This window comes from Caenorhabditis elegans, chromosome X (assembly GCF_000002985.6).
Source record: "Caenorhabditis elegans chromosome X".
Taxonomy (NCBI): domain Eukaryota; kingdom Metazoa; phylum Nematoda; class Chromadorea; order Rhabditida; family Rhabditidae; genus Caenorhabditis; species Caenorhabditis elegans.
In genome coordinates, this window is record NC_003284.9 from 6,361,834 (window position 1) to 6,378,018 (window position 16,185).

Sequence of the window (16,185 nt, forward strand, 5' to 3'; positions counted from 1 at the left end):
CTTGAACTTTAGAAATTTTCACCGTTTTTTTGTCGGTATCAGCATTTCTATTCATTTCTTCGACTTTTTCTGAGATTGTTAGGCATTATTTATAAATATCATTGCAAACTCTAGTTGGAAACTGAAAAAAAAATCTTGTTGGAAACTACTCATAAACTACTGCTACAGGGAGCATAAAGATTACCCGAGTATTCCGAAAAGTTAGATGAATACGGTTCTGAGTAATTGAGAAGATTGTCCACGATAACAAAATTGGGTCAGCCAATCTAAAGGCTTACTAGGGAATGGCCAGCTTAGGGGTGAGGTACCTAGAGACGCCACATATGCCAAACGGAAGCTGAGATCATTGGCTACAAGAATATGCTTTCAAATTCTGCAACGGACCTCTGGGAGTCTGGAAATTCTTGTCTGAAATTATGCTTTTGAATGCTCGAAAGTGGTAAGAATTTAGAATTTATTACAGAAAAACGTGAAGTTGAATACCTAGAAAAGATGAAAATGTGTTTTGATACAGTGCATACAGTACTTGTTTCAAGTATAAAACTAATTTTATTAATTAAACGTTTTTCTGTAATAAATTCTAAATTCTTACCACTTTCGAGCATTCAAAAGCATAATTTCAGACAAGAATTTCCAGACTCCCAGAGGTCCGTTGCAGAATTTGAAAGCATATTCTTGTAGCCAATGATCTCAGCTTCCGTTTGGCATATGTGGCGTCTCTAGGTACCTCACCCCTAAGCTGGCCATTCCCTAGTTAGGAAAACACCATTCCTAAGCCTAACGAGAAAAATGGGTATCACGTTTAATATATACGGATAAATTTATGGAAGTGTAAATAATTTTAAAATGGCGCGGGTTTAATACACAATTTCTTTTGGAAACTTTTCAAAATTTGATCACATCTTATAGAAAGTTATGATTTTTTTTTATTTTTCGAAAAAAAAAATTGAAATTATTTGTAAGGGGTTCGAAAAAAATTTGTTCGAAAAAAAAAGTTATCAAAAATTATCAAATATATTTACAGAACGGATCTAAAACAACAACTAATTATTTTCACCAGAACTTGAATGAAAGGCTAATTATTAAGGTTTTTTTGGCACTATCAGCATTTTCATTTATAACAATCCTTTCTGAGATTGTCAGGTATCATTTATAAATAGCATTGAAAACTCTTCTTGGAAACTGAAAATTAATCTAGTTGGAAACTACTTATCAACGACCGCTACAGGGAGTAAAAAGATTTTATGTTTTCAAAAATAGTAATTGGATACAGAGTATTTCAACTCAGAGAGTCAACTCTGAGAACTTCCGCCCAATTATTTACTGAAGTTAAGATAGATGATTTGAATGCTATTCAACAAAAAGTCTCGTTATAATTTTGTTTCTTTTTTCCATTCCGTTTTTTATGATTCACATTTGATGGGATGATTGAATTTAAGAATTTATGATAACAGACGGTGTTTCTCGAGTTGACTGCAGTTCCCCGGTGTTCAGAGATTTTAGTTAAGTCAAGTTAGTGTTCTAGATGTTCTCATCAAATAGTAGTGTAGTTTAAAATCTAGTGATCAGTTGTAAAGTTATTTTCTATTGATTTGGCACAACGATGACGAGTTTTTAGAATGTTTATTATATTTAATAGAGATGTGATATAAATTTTGGTGTGCTAAGCCAGGTTAAACTGAAGCTTTAAACTTTAAACTTATACCTATTTTCTCCAACGCAATCGAAAACCAACTTGTACTGTTATGTAATCCTTCAGTCTCCGCCAACGAAATTCATGCGGACCCAATTGGCACATTGCCAACCCCGTTTGTTTCTTTTCTCTCTCAGCCTCTCGTGTGCTTTCTCCCAACGGCAGATAACCGAGGACTGTGTCGCGCCTCGTGATCGCGCCCATCATGGCCCCCCTTCAATGATACTCGCAATCTACATGCTCAGTGTGATGAGGGCGTTTGTCTCTCCCTTCCTTTCAGCAAGCACACATTTGTTACACACTTTTCTCAATTTAAGGTTAATGGTTGAATATTTAAAACGTGGTTTCTTCTTCTAATTTTTCATGTTTATGGTAAATTTAGTTTACATCAAGCCGAATATCAGAAATAATCAATGCGACTACTAAAACTCATTAACAAATGCTACATACCTGCAGCTCAAAATCTATGGATATGCTGCTTAGCGTATTTCTATCTCACGCTTTGTTACTTCCATTTTTCAAACCTCCAAAAAATTCCGTTCCAAATTCAAACATTCTCTCAAGGTCGTTCTTATGCTTCGCAAAAATATTTTTGATTCGTAAAATCAGATGGCGCTGGTCACCCTGTCTTTCACTTTCAAGATATTAGTATAGGCAACCTTCCGGATTTTAAATATAAAACAGAACCTGGCTAGGGTATATTTGTAATTTTTATGTCGTGTCAGTAAAGACAGACATCAATAAACCTCTAAATCTCTTTACAAATTGTGCTCACAGTCGGTACAGACATAAGGTCGTATTACGTATATGCGCCACAACCATTGCCCCTTTACAACCATAGCCTCTTCACATCTATGCTTCATTTTCACTCATCAAAGCAGCTTTCATCATTTTTTCCAAATTTTCTCTCAGTTCTATCATCGTTTTGATTGAGGTTCATTGTTACAAGTTAGCATTTTATTTCAAATCATGAGTCTCCCGGACAGTGAGACCCTGATGAAAACAGTGCTCGAAAAGTATCCAGACGCTACTGATTTAAAAGAAGACATTGATGTGCATATGGAAGAGTTCAAAGCTTTTGAGTATCGCTTCAAATTGACCAACGTTGTTCTCCGGGCTCTTACTCTTCCCATCCCGAAACTTGAAGATGAATCAGAAGTGGTGTTCGAAGGAAGAAGTATCACGTACCACTGGACTTTCTGTGAGTTTTGAAACGGGGAAAATCTTTGTTATTTGCCTTGAATAGTTTAGATTTTTTGAATATGGTCCGTTTTGTAATTGAAAAAACGTTTGCTCAAAAACACTCCAAAATAAAAGTTAAACAAAACTATACGTTCGACAATCAGCAAAACATTGGGAAACTGATTTCCGGTTGCCAAAAAGATGCCGTAATATCTACAACCAAGAATGCATTGTTTTCTTCAAAATTAGAATTTTTTGTTCCAGGGACCGGAGACGACGAGAAAAAAATTGTGTCCTGGGTGAATTATAGCCCGAAGCCAATCGCTATTCAAACGTTGAAAAATAAAAGTTCCCATCGAAAGTAAGTGTTAAAGAACAGTTACCGCCTAATATAAGAATAATTTATAAGAATAATTTTGTCAAGTTTGTTTCAGGAAAGACATTACCTACAGCCAGTATATTGATATCAAAGGCACCGTTGAGCCAGGATTTGTCGTACCAAAAAACTACTTTGTGCCACATCCTGACCCAGACCTCCAACCAGAGGATGCCGTTGTTCACTACCAGATTTTGACCAGCATGAAAGATTCCATCGAGGATATGCCTCATTTGATGTCGGGTAAATACAAAAAATGACAAATAATAATTGACAAAATTTTGGAAACAAAAAAAAATTGGCAAAATTTTGAAAACAAAAAAAATTGTTCCAGAAACAAAGCTCGATTGCGAAATGTACATAAAGGACCGCTTTGAGGAGTTGCTCCAGGTTTGAGAATAAGCATGTGTTAATAGTTTAAATGTATTCTATATATTGTAGGAGTACCAAGAGAGCAAGAACACATACTACTTGGCCCGTGCCGACTTTTACCGCAAGCTGAAATTCGAGCACTTGGATCTGGATCATCAGCTTCTTATCTCCGCAGCCAATCGAGATTGGATTGACGGATATTTCTTGGAGAAGGAGCTTCGCGCTTCATATTCCCTCAAAATTGATAGTCTTGCGTGTTGATTTTATTTGTATCCTGAAATATCACGTTGTTGTATATTACCATCTGAATTCAATTTGCCTTGCACTTTTTTCTATACTACTTCTAACATTCATATCCGTACATGATATCAGTTTGAATGCATTTTACGAGTTGTTTTTTTTAATTGGTGCTAATCGACTGTAATAAATCATGTTTAACACATTTAACAAAGCCTGTTCCATTTTTTATTATTTTGTAACTATGTTTTGACATATCTCAGAATTATTTTACATGGAATTCTTAACATTTATTATGATAATGATTACCAGTTTCCAGAAATGCCACCTATCATTCCTCTAAACCTGACGCTGTCTCATATATTGGGACGAATTCAGCGAAAGTATCCAAACGCGACCATCGATGCTCAGAGAATCAGTGCTCATATGGGTGAATTCAGAGTTCTGGAATGTTATTTCAATATGACACGCGTCGCCATTAGAGCAATAACTTACCCGCAAGATGAGAATGGAAAAGAATCATGTGCTTCTGGGGAAGTACATTATCACTGGGCATGCTGTAGGTTTTTGAGACAGAACAGTTGACACTGCCAATATATTAAAAGAATATGTGTTTGTAAGCTGTCGTCCAGAACTACACCGTTATCTCTCCACTACCGGCAATTCTAAAAAGCAATATCAAAACAAGTTGTCAGGTAGCTCCTCGAACAACTAAATCAATAAGTACATAGACGATTTTAATTACTATTTTACTGTTTGAAATTGTGTTTTGTTTAGATGAGAAAATATTAACATTATATTGACGGTATTTATGAATAAAACACATTTTAGAACATTCACAATTGCCTTATTGTTTATAGAAAGTATTACGAAAATAGACGTAGAAGATTGTTACTTATAAATCTTTTATTTTCCTAATCAGTGCTTCACTCAGTGTTTTTTCCTGAAAAATGATTAGGAATACAAAACTAATAGGCAACAGTTTTCAGTTTATAATGTTACGTTGAGCGTAATTCAACATTTTTCAGTCTGCGGTGTATCACCTAATCTTCAAGTTTACATCATACATTACAAACCGAGTGGAAACAATGTTCAACAAAAGAAGAAAAACAACGAGAACCTTGCCGTCAGAAAATGAGCGGCTAACCAATACTGTTTCAAAATTTTCAATTGTAGATCTCCTAACTATCATCTCTACTGTCCGTATTAACTTTGATTTTTGTTAAGTGTTTCCCATTTTAATTTTATTTTTAAGCAAATAACATTATGCAACTTTCCGGTATAGATTTTAGCGATCAAAATTTTCTTGGAACGTGTTCTGATAATTATTTTTACTAATCAAAATAAATGCTCCGTCAGTTTCTGGCTTTGTGTTTAAGATTTTGAACATCGGGTATGCAATTACAACAGAGTTCTCCAGAAAAATGCTTCCTTGAATAGATTGTCACAGATATATGCTTTGAAATGAAAATATAAACGAACACGTTTCGAATATTTGAACTCTAGGCAGGTGAGAAAACAAGAGCAAACATCTTCACAATTTAATTTTTAATACAAACTCAGATATGTTGCCCCGTTAGAAATTTTGGAAATTTTGGAAATTTTGGTACTTGTGTAATATGCCCCCGCCATTTTAAGAATTAATTTTTTAACTTATAAAATAAAAAAGTGTACATTTTTTTTGAATTTTTAGGCTTAGGAAAACATCATTTTTAAGCTTAGCGGGTATCACGTTTAATTGAAACGGATAAATTGATGGAAATTTGATTTATTTCTAAAATGGCGGGGCATAATACACAAGCACCGAACTTTTTACTGTAGTAGGTTTAATAACAAAAGGGTAAAAAATAATTAAGTTTCAAATATGACCGGTTTGCATTCTTATTATAAACATAATGGGACCCACATGACCATTCCAGAATGAGAAATCTGAAAAACTTATCAAAAATGCTTTTGGCAGGAAAAATTTCAAAATACTACAGGGTCAAATATCTGAAATTTTGTAAACTTGTTTCTGTAACAACGGCTGGTAATCAATTTTTATTAATTTAAAACTACTTTTTGTTTTTTGTTATTTGTTGTTCATTAGCGGTTTCAAGATAGTTTGTGCACTTTTGAAATCAAAGAGCATTAAAAATTTGGGGATTATCGTTAAAATAGCGAAATATGGTTCATTGCTCTTTTAGGCTGAGAAAAGTAACGAATTTGGAAATGAAATCTTTTGAATGAAAATGTATAAAAATTTATTTCAGCGAAATTTGACAGTATAAAACTGACAAATTTTGAGGTGTTAGCGGAAAACGGAACTTTTTGTGAAAACTTTGAATTGCCATAACTTTTTTTTGAGGATTACGTTTCATCATAAATATCTGTCGTCCTAATTTGTGATGCCTTTCTTTAAACTTCCTGATATATTTCTGATTTACTATAAATTTATTTCTGTATTTCCAACGTAAGTTGTCAAATGCCAGAATTGTTGATTTGACACCCTCATTCAGATTTTAGTTTCAGCATGCAATTTCCAGCTTGACCACATTGCAGGTGCTCTCACGACTAACGATTACGCTTGTGTAGAGAAAAGTGTGGATCGAATCAATCTTTTTGTTCCCAATAAAAAAGTAATAAAATTATTTTGAGCATTTTTGGGTCTATTTGTTTCATTTTCTACTTTGCAACAGTTCCATTGTTTGGCTACATTCTATTTAATTTAAAAAGATGAGTTTTCAAGTTTCCGTTTTGAAGTTGTGAATATTTGAGTGAACCAGGAAAAGTCGGAGGTGAAAATGAAGAGTAAAGTAGGAAACACACTCTTTATTTTCAGCTGTGCTCCTCTCATTTTTTACACTACACTCTACATACATTTTTAGCGTTTTGCTGTGCATTTCATTAAGTTTCTTTCAAATAGATTAAAGATCATTCAGATGTGTAGTGTTTTAATCGAATATAGACGACTTAATATTGATCATAGTACACCACTTTAGACGCATCTGAATTTCTGCCAATGTTGCTTTATTTAGGGAAATGTTCAAAGATCACGCCGCCAATTTTTGAAACTTGTTTCTTTTTTACTCTGAATTCATAAATGTTTATGACAGATTCAAGAGTTCAAGAGGCTTGTTGTGTGGTTTCTAGAATGTTCTATTTTAAGTTGTAAAAAAACGAATTTTTGAAACGTCTGAACTGGATTCCTGATTTCCTTATGTAATTCTGAAAATGCTTCAAAATACATTTTATGTATTTTTTTAAAATTTTGAGTGCAAAAGCTTATGGTTTAATTGGTGTTCAATTAATCCTATATAAAACATTATAAAAGCTACGTTAAAGGTGCCCAAACGTTACAGCAAAATTTTGAAACAAATTTTTTAATTCTTTAAAACTACAGTCAAAATGAGTTAAAATAGTTGGTTTTCGAATATTCTATGGGTTTAAAAATGCAACAATGCTCTAAATTTCTTAAGAATTGCCAAACTTCACAATTTACCAAAACTTCGACTGAAAATTTTGAAAAATCTTAATATTTTCGAGGGCGTTTTTCTAATATTCGGTCACATTTTTAACCACTCATTTTATATTGAATGAAATGTCTTGCAAATTTTTCAGACCAATTTTTTCTAGTTCAATGTACTCTTCTGTGGATAAATTAATTATAGGGACCAATCTGAAAATTTTATCTTCCAATGACATACATTTGTTTAATTCAGAAATCAGCCCAAGTAAACTCTGTACTGGAATTTTTTGTCTTGAAAGATTTTTGATTTGCTTTTCTTTGCACCTTTTTTTTCAATGTAGAAGAATTGTTGTTTTTAATGGACAAAAACAGAGTTCCGTCATCATTTTTACTGTTTTGGAATTTGTCGTGATAGTTTTAAGTCTTCCTTCAATTAAAAATGAGCAAATCTAAGCTTAAACATATTTTCACAAATTTTTACATTTTTCATTGCATTTCGATTTTTTACATATAATTTCAATTAGAAAGCTCATCCAAGAACATCAATTTCCATGTTCTCTCGTTTGCGACGTATCGCCCACTCAAAGAACATAACGAGAAAGAGAAGCCGTGGCTCCACCCTATACACCGTGATTTGCTCTCCGCATGGCTTACCCATTTCAAACCTTTAGAGGCGTCGTCGTTCTTTTTGCCGCCCTAATAAACATTTCCTCTTTTGGCAAAAAAGAGCAGCTAGTGAACACAGAGTACACAGTTTCTCTCTTTTTTTATATATATTTTTTACTTCGTCATCAACTATTATTATGTGTCCTGTGCTCACCTTTTTTGTCTGCAGCTGTCCACTTTTTTGCTTTTTTTCTTATTTTAAAAATAAATTATTTCAGAACCAAATATGGAGCAATTATTTCAAAAATACGAGAAAAAATTGAAGCTCCAGAATGTACAAGCACGCATCTGGGAAGAAAAACATACATATATAAAATCCGGAAAAGCTGTTTTCAAAGTTCCAAACCCGCCAAAACAAGAGAGAACTTTCCGTTGGGTAATCGGTAAGACTTTTCTTTCTTTTTTAGAGTTCTTTTTAGACGCTTTATGAAAAACTGCTATTTCCGGTAGTAATCTACTTTTTTCCAGAAGCTCCGGCGAGCAGCTGCCAGACATCACGTGGATATTCTGTCAAATTCACACCCAGTCGAGTGAAAAGAGCAAAAATCCCGGAACGAATGTACAATATGAAACGATGTTTGTGAGTTTAACTTTTATTCATCTATGGAAGACGGAAGTCAATATTCCAAAAATATTCCACAGTGATATATAATTAATTACAACATTCACGCAGCATTTTCCATGCTAGAGATCGTGAATTTTGTTCAACTAATGTTTATGTATCACAAGTGCCTGGTGCTGAAGCATAGTACATCAACATTAGATGAAACGTATCTAATAATAGTGTACTTTCAAGCACAAAGCACATACTTACTCTCCAGACCTCTGCAACTTTCCGTCTCAATGGATTGCAACTTTTTTTACTGGCGCGAGGGTTCTCATTGGTTTCTTTTATTCATTTTTTAGTGCAATGTTTGGTTTGAAGAACTTTAAATTGGTCACATTAAAGGAGGGTACGGTCAGTGGAGAAATTATAAAAATTTTATCCATGATGCGAAAATGACCAAATATCATAATAAACATTTTAAACAAATTTTGGATTTTTAAAATTTCAAGTCAAATAGTGGTGAAAACTGTGTTTGCGCTACTTTTCGTTTAAAGTATTCTCTCAGCCCCATGAAATGTTGGAATATGAATATTTCAAACATAATTCGAACATACAACTGGAAGGCAACTTTTTTTTTATTGATCGTTGACTTCCAACAAAAAATTGAAAACTGAGCTATCACTGTTTTAACAACAAAAAACATTCAATTTTTTTTTTGAAAAAATTTATGATGGAATTTGATTATGTTAGCACCACAAGAATAGTCTAGAACATAACTTTTTTTCAGAGTAGAATATTTTTCACAGGTAAATCACCGCCTTGAATTATGCTTTTCTACACATCACTTTTATTTTTAAAAAATACATCATCGCTCGTTTGCCTCGCATTAGCTAACATAAGTCTAGCAGGAAAAAAAAGAAGAAACGTTGACAAATTTTTTTGCCTGGGTCTCTCGCTATGCTGTTACTCGGTTCACTCGTAGCGGTCGTCCATATCACTGCTGTCGACAAGAGAGAATAACATGACTGCTTGGCGCAATGGTAGCGCGTTCGACTCCAGATCGAAAGGTTGGGCGTTCGATCCGCTCAGTGGTCAAATTTTTTGTTTTTTAAGTAGTAATATAATACAATTTAATTCAAAATTACACGCAAAAATTTAATAAAGTAGTCCAAAATGCTAATCGTGTGAAAAAATGCCTTCTGGTAATGTATTTCTCACACGAAAATTTGTTGAAATTGGTTTTTGACACAAGCGAATGTTGCAATTATTTTCTTGATTTTTCTACAAATTTGAAAATCAAATTTCACGACTGCAAGTATAACATTAAAAAACAATATACCCAAGCCCACAAAAAAACGTATTCTGAAAAATTGGTACAATTGAGAAATAAAATTTGAGAATCCCTTATCTTTAGAAGTTGATCTCTTGATATTGATACAACTCATGCTAGACAGTGTCTACTCTGCTCAAAAAGTCAATTAGTAATTTGATCCGCTAGCAATCTAACGCATAGGATGCACCCGCAAACTGAACACCTATATCCAGACAATTGTTGCGCAATAATGTCTAAGTCTCCTGTATTTGTGTGTATTTTACGAAACATGTAACGGATAGGAATTTTGCTGACCTCACACGTATGGATGATGTGCAACAACTTGCGATTAAGGATAGGATATGTGTCAATTAGAGCAAATGGATTATACTAATGAAAACAATTGAAGAGTTTTTTACCTTTACGGAAATCTTTATAATTAGTTCAACTTGAACAACGGGAATTTAATTTTTTTTTTAACATGGGATAAATGAAATAATTAAGATGAACAAATTTCAGCCAACTCCGCCGAGACAGTCGTATTGCATTGTCAGATGCAATTTTCCAGCCGGAAAAGAAGACAAACACGATGGATCATTTATTTACCGCTTCTACAGCTCCGGAATACTCGGAGAAGGAATTGCGACAGATAGAAGATTTTCAGTCATTTTTTGACAATTGGGATGATGATTACTATACGGAGCAAGGTACTTTTAGAATTTCTGAAATATTTTTACAAAAATTACTATTTTTAATTCTAGAAAAATATCCAGTTATATATGACCTCATAACAATTCAAATTTCAGATTGTCTAGACCTGATGCAACAAGCTGTAAATGGAAGAATCGAAGTTTATCAAGAGGTTAGAAAAACCATTTTAATAGAAACCTAACTTTTAACAAAGCTCAATAACTTTAAATCTTCTTAGAAAAATTTTTGTTGAGTAAAAATAAAAAATAAACACTAAAAAAACAAATATATGCAGAATAATCAAAAGAGTTTTGGGTCAAGATCGGAACATTAATTTTTTCCCCGTTTTCACTTATTCTTGTCAAAATGTATTAAACTGAAAAACCACGAAGTTTCGAGAATTCCAAAGCACTCAGACGAATCTCTTCGCTGTGAAATACATAAAATGGTTACTTGAAAACAATTAAATTCTAATATTTTTAATATGTAAAAAAAATTTGATTCTTATTTTCCAAATTTAGCAAACCTCTTCTGAAATCTAGTAAAATGGTATCCGATTTTTCATAGATTTGGAGTTTAACTTGAACATATTCAGTTTGTTGAATTGAATCGGTACCGCAGAAAACATTTCAGGTATACAAGCAAACTTCCAACCCAATATATCTAGCAAAAGCAGTTTTTATCAAATTTCTCGACTTTGATCGACTCTCTCCACTTCATAAAACGTACTTGATGCTCAGCGAGGAATGTGAATTTCCAATGTGCTATGTAGAAGGAATTCTCCGTCGTCATTATGAATAATTGTTTTCTGGCTTTTCATATTATTTTTAGCCATTATTATTTTTTGTTGCTTAGATGACATTTTGTTTATTGTATTTGAAAACCAGTATTTTTTGCTCTTTTCATTTTGATTTCATTTTTATTCCGTTCACATTAATAGTGTAATTGGGGATTTGTTCATGGTATTTCATATTTTTAGTGTCCTGGAAATCGTATACTTCATATTTATAAAGATGTATTTTAATGATTTCTGCATTCGTATCCACTTTAAAGTATATAGCCAGGTTCCGCTCACAGTAAAAGAATCAAGTATAACGCAATAAACAGAGTTCAACAGTGTTGAGCCACGCCCACGTGACCTCTCTAAGGTAACAGATATACTATAGACAAACTCCGCCTATTATGTCTAGAGCAGCTTTGTACCGTATCATTTGCAACAGTTGCTCTCGCTCCATTGTGACTTTTCTGAGCTCAAAATTCTAACCATTGTTATTTCAATTCGTATTCTAGAATGCTTCCGGCCGCGAATGCTAGCAACAGCCTTCCTCGTAAAAGTATGAGAACCGTGAAGTCATCCAGACGTCGCAGCCTTGCTCCAAATGAATGCTTTAATACTGAAAAGGAGAAAGGAAACGATCTTTTCTCGTCTCTTCATCGAAAAATTGTCAAAACTGTCAGGAGATGTAAGTAATTATTGGTAGTAGTAAAATATGTAATAGTTGAAATAAAACCAGTAAGTATGCTTCCATGTAGATTTTTTTTAAATTCATGTGAGAGTTGCATTGAGTAGTAAGTATCACGCATCCAAGAATATATGAAACTTATGTTTTTGTGGAGTGGGATTCTTTTTCATTGCCGTTACTAACATTATTGTAGACTTAAGTATAAGTTCTTGAAGCTAATGCGCTCAAAACACGACTTTTTAAAGGAGTAGTAATGGTTCGGACAATTTTGAACGTAGAGACGCAAAATAGGCTCAAATAAACTGAATTCTGAGGCATCCCAAAAATTCTTCAAAAATATATTATGCCGGTTTAAAATAACTGAAAAATTAAGATAATTTTTTCTAAAATTTCATATTTTACCAACTATTCCGTTTCGCAAGTTTTTGAAATTAAGTTTTATTTGATTATCTTTTTTTGTATCAATTTCAGTGATTTTCGGTTACTTATCAGTGTATTCAAATCAACTATTATACGTGAGATGAACAACCAAAATATATTTTGAACAAATGAATAATAATTTTCAATTTTTTGTTCGTTTCAGCACATTTTGCATCTATATATATACGTTTGAAATACCCCATTCCATTACTCCTACTTTGAGCCCAAATGATAATTGTTCCCAATGTAGTAGAAGTGGTGCCGTAAAGAGTCCGTATTGAACGAACATTGGCCGAAAAAAGACAGGCGCTACCAGTCCAATCTGAAAAAAAGTAACTCACAATAATTCAACTCAAATAACTTGCAGCTATCGCTCCTGAACAACTTCGTTTGAGAACTGATGAAGAGAGAAGAGACCACGAAGCCTGCGATTTGGAAAACCAGAAAAAATTAGACATTTGCAAGGACCAGTACGAAGCTGAGCTTGTAATGTGCAAAACCCAACACCAAAATGAACTGGACGCGTGAAATTGAGCAATACAAACAAGTCGTTGCATCATATAAATTGAAGATGAAGCGGATGGAAATGAAGATCAGCGACATATCAGAAGAAAAACGTCAATCATCGATGCTATTCGATCCTGCCGGAACTCATTCGGATGACAAAGAAGTTTGTGAATACTGGAGAATGATTAATTATGTGGACCAAAACTTCAATTTGATTGGAGGAATGATAAAAATGCATCAGTACTGTTTGTCTGTGAGTATTCCAGATTTCAGTTATTAAGCGAGAGCTCATAAATTATTAATTTTTTGCAGGTGTACAATAAAAGTGGATCTGGATACTTCCGTGATGGAGCAAACTTCTTCCGAAATGCGGATCCATTGAATCTTTCCAACGATAGCAAGATTCCCATCCAAATGGTTTGCATGAATCTGTGGACCTGCGAAAAAATCGAAATCTGGTATCGAGATTTTTACTCGCATCGTTACTTGGAGCAAGTCGATGGCAAGGAAAAATACGATGAAGATCAATATACAGTTTTTGACCAGTTGTTTGACAATCTTGGCAGTGACGCGAGCACATTGATGGAGCAACAAATCGAGCTCATGAGAAATTACTGTCAAGCGAAGGCTGAGCTTACAAACATGGTGGAGTTCCAGAGAGGCGTTCGGTTTTGGAGAATGGTGTCACCAATTCATCTGCCACGTAACTATCAGCTGGCGTTGATTCTTGCCAAGCGTAATGGATGGGTGCATGAAGATGTGGAGCGTTGGTTCAGAGTCTTGTACGACGAGTCATGCTGTGTTGGAGCCCGAGGTCGTGATGTCTATCTAAATTTCGGTCGTTGAAAAAACTCAATTACACACTTGTGGTTTAAAAACTCATTTATATTGTCCCCCAATTTCACTCAAAATTACTTCTCTATAAATTAATCTAATTATATATTATCACTTATCCTACCTTTTTCATGTGTGTTTTGTCTCTATACAGTTATTCTGGTTTTGATTTGTTCAATTTTAACATGTATTTTTACTTACCTGCCACGGTCATTCTGTTTCGTCATTAATATTAATTTTTAAATTTCAGCAGTGGTCATTTTTCATTTTAATAAAAATTTTTTTTAAAAAAACATGAAAAATGAATCATTTCAATGTTCACTGTTAATACCGTTTTGGCAACATTCCGGCACGTCTGTGCTTAGAAAAAAACATGTTATGATTAAATTGATTAAAGATTATTGATTAAAGAACTACAGTTTTTCAGTTAATTTCCATGTTTTAAAATAGGTATCCCAGAGAGGGTTTTAAGATTTCGAAAATATGTGCTTCAATCATGGGGCGCAGCATTTGCTAATTGGCAATTGCAATTTCGGCAAGTTTAGCATTTGACGAGATTGGACTACATTTTCGAGTTTAGAAAATCACCGTTTTAATGCAAAAGCTGTGAAAAACAAGTCACGGTAAATTTTGTAATGTTTATATTTTATTTCGTCACGGTAAGTAACTCATTAATTAGAATTCACTTTATTCTGTTATACTTTTAGCTAGCTCCGATCTTTGCCTTCAAATAATCCATCCGTTCCCATGCTGGAACTCCTTGAAACTTCAGAAATCCCTAAAGACCCTTTTAAAAATCTTATTATTCATGTATCCTCATATTTGCATAACAATGCACATATTGATTTTAGAAGTAAAGACTGAAATTTCGCAATTTTGGTTGGAGAGGGACTTTATTTGAAACAAGGGATGAAGGATATTAAACGTAAAGTCATCGTACGGGCTTAGAAACAGTGTTCTACTACCACGTGAGGTACTACTCGTTTGAAAAATGGAAGAGAATATCAGAAAAATGAAATAGAACTGAGATAAGTAAAAGAGGAAATGTTGGATGATTGCACAACATTGCAACAGAGGAAATGGAAACAAAGAATCATCAGATTCTGAGCATGAACAAGGCTATTGATAATATTTTGATTGAATGATGATAAGAACAGTTTCACAACAATAGCAAAGATTTAGACGCTGGCATATCCTTGTCTCTTTGCACGAGCACGTCCGATAAGGTATCCGACGAGCACAACCACGACGAGAGCCGCGAGGCAGGCTCCGACGACGATTGGGACAACTTCGTTGGTGCGAGCATCCAAATAGCACACCTCGTAGACTTGGTCAGTTGGGAAAACGGTGCCGTTCATCTGTGCAAATGCAATCACGTTGGATGTCTTGATGTCAATGGTAGATCCTCCGACGAGTCCAAGCTTGGCGGTGGAGCACTGAAAATTTTTGAGTTAGGCAAGAAATAGTGAGTGGTAACAAGACCCCAAATGCTATAGCAGAAATGGTATTACCTTGTAAGCGTTGGTCTGAGTTGCTGTAACATCTCCGGCAGCATTGGCGTCTCTGACAAACTTTCCAAAGTATGGGACAAGATCCGTTCTCTGAGTGGTGAGGGTGTAGTCAATGATCTCAAAGGCGACGTTGCTAGATGATCCGAACACGATATCGAGCTCCCACTCTTTGGCGTAACGGGCAGATTGTCCTTCAGGGTTGAACTTAATCTGGAAATTTTTTCAAGTTATAAATTGCCCTAAAGTTGTTATTCAAAAACTCACATTCAACGTCTGAACCGATTGATTGTTGCGGACTCCGTTGCAATCTCCTTCGACACTGACTGTCTCGTTGAATGTGACCGTGAACTTCTCGGTGGTGTTCTTCTCGTTGAAGACCAAATTGAACTGGAAGTCTCCGTCGAGGATGATGCACGTGAGTCCGGTGTTGTTGTTGGTTACATAGTAATGCGAAGCGGTGGCGGATGCGGAGGCCAGGAAGGCTGAAAATTGATTGATTGCTATTGTATTTCTGCGTAGGAAGTATTTCACTTACCAAACAAGATGACAAACGATTTCAACATAGTTCAATTGTGTAGAATGAGTCCGACGATCTGAAAATGAAAACTTTGTTGTGCTACGAGAGCAGAGCGGACAAGCAATAGATTTGTGTTTGTGTAGGCACAAGCAAACAGTAAATTGCTACGCGAGTTGAATGTGATTAAAAAGGTGGGAACAATGAGGAATATGGAGTGTTTATGCTTCTACAATTCAATGGTCATAGATTGATCATAACAAAAATCAGAGTCATAACAAAACAAAACATAAACTGCTGAGAATAAATGCAGAGAATGTTTATGGGGTGGATGAGTCACCTCATCTCTTGCAAAACAATCGATCTTGTGCGGTTTCTAATTGGAGACATGGTATGATGATGGGAAAGACCCA

General features: G+C 34.5%; 6 protein-coding genes and 2 non-coding genes across 8 annotated transcripts; 6 read left to right on the forward strand and 2 right to left on the reverse strand.

Moving 5' to 3' along the window:
* Positions 1–2,662: 2,662 nt before the first annotated feature.
* Positions 2,663–3,884, forward strand: C03B1.4 (uncharacterized protein; the record flags this gene model as incomplete). The annotated part of the gene is made up of 5 exons (NM_076667.1): positions 2,663–2,894; positions 3,140–3,236; positions 3,310–3,494; positions 3,586–3,641; positions 3,693–3,884. 5 exons carry the CDS (start codon positions 2,663–2,665, stop codon positions 3,882–3,884), a joined length of 762 nt encoding a protein of 253 aa, NP_509068.1.
* A 297-nt stretch (positions 3,885–4,181) lies between these two features.
* On the forward strand, positions 4,182–4,998 carry C03B1.3 (uncharacterized protein; the record flags this gene model as incomplete). The annotated part of the gene is made up of 2 exons (NM_076668.5): positions 4,182–4,419; positions 4,889–4,998. The coding sequence occupies 2 exons, from the start codon at positions 4,182–4,184 to the stop codon at positions 4,996–4,998; spliced, it is 348 nt and encodes a 115-aa protein (NP_509069.1).
* A 3,185-nt stretch (positions 4,999–8,183) lies between these two features.
* On the forward strand, positions 8,184–11,550 carry C03B1.2 (uncharacterized protein). The gene is made up of 5 exons (NM_001373328.3): positions 8,184–8,357; positions 8,443–8,554; positions 10,353–10,540; positions 10,640–10,695; positions 11,157–11,550. Exons 1-5 carry the CDS (start codon positions 8,201–8,203, stop codon positions 11,322–11,324), a joined length of 681 nt encoding a protein of 226 aa, NP_001359826.1. The 5' UTR covers positions 8,184–8,200; the 3' UTR covers positions 11,325–11,550.
* Positions 9,543–9,631, reverse strand: C03B1.16. The gene has a single exon (NR_071285.1). It is a non-coding gene; the product is annotated as an Unclassified non-coding RNA C03B1.16 (non-coding RNA).
* Positions 9,545–9,616, forward strand: sup-7. The gene has a single exon. It is a non-coding gene; the product is annotated as a tRNA-Trp (tRNA).
* Positions 11,551–11,814: 264 nt separating the features above from the next.
* Positions 11,815–12,934, forward strand: C03B1.17 (CHCH domain-containing protein; the record flags this gene model as incomplete). The annotated part of the gene is made up of 2 exons (NM_001375050.1): positions 11,815–11,986; positions 12,774–12,934. The coding sequence occupies 2 exons, from the start codon at positions 11,815–11,817 to the stop codon at positions 12,932–12,934; spliced, it is 333 nt and encodes a 110-aa protein (NP_001362092.1).
* C03B1.1 (uncharacterized protein) lies at positions 12,918–13,759 on the forward strand (the record flags this gene model as incomplete). Its single annotated transcript, NM_076670.2, has 2 exons — positions 12,918–13,166; positions 13,226–13,759. The coding sequence occupies 2 exons, from the start codon at positions 12,918–12,920 to the stop codon at positions 13,757–13,759; spliced, it is 783 nt and encodes a 260-aa protein (NP_509071.2).
* An 866-nt stretch (positions 13,760–14,625) lies between these two features.
* Positions 14,626–15,851, reverse strand: lmp-1 (LAMP family protein lmp-1). The gene is made up of 4 exons (NM_076671.8): positions 15,794–15,851; positions 15,523–15,740; positions 15,259–15,468; positions 14,626–15,183 (listed from the first exon to the last, which is right to left on the reverse strand). The coding sequence occupies exons 1-4, from the start codon at positions 15,819–15,821 to the stop codon at positions 14,926–14,928; spliced, it is 714 nt and encodes a 237-aa protein (NP_509072.1). The 5' UTR covers positions 15,822–15,851; the 3' UTR covers positions 14,626–14,925.
* Between the last annotated feature and the right edge of the window lie 334 nt (positions 15,852–16,185).

What these genes read in the sequence shown, in the direction of transcription:
- C03B1.2 (NM_001373328.3), top strand. Translation starts at nt 8,201, where the DNA reads ATGGAGCAATTATTTCAAAAATACGAGAAAAAATTGAAGCTCCAGAAT. An exon ending in TACAATATGAAACGATGTTT is followed by an intron (nt 8,555 to 10,352) that starts GTGAGTTTAACT and finishes AACAAATTTCAG; the next exon opens with CCAACTCCGCCGAGACAGTC. An exon ending in TGATTACTATACGGAGCAAG is followed by an intron (nt 10,541 to 10,639) that starts GTACTTTTAGAA and finishes TTCAAATTTCAG; the next exon opens with ATTGTCTAGACCTGATGCAA.
- lmp-1 (NM_076671.8), bottom strand. Translation starts at nt 15,821, where the DNA reads ATGTTGAAATCGTTTGTCATCTTGTTTG. An exon ending in ATCGTTTGTCATCTTGTTTG is followed by an intron (nt 15,741 to 15,793) that starts GTAAGTGAAATA and finishes ATCAATTTTCAG; the next exon opens with CCTTCCTGGCCTCCGCATCC. An exon ending in AATCGGTTCAGACGTTGAAT is followed by an intron (nt 15,469 to 15,522) that starts GTGAGTTTTTGA and finishes AAAAATTTCCAG; the next exon opens with ATTAAGTTCAACCCTGAAGG.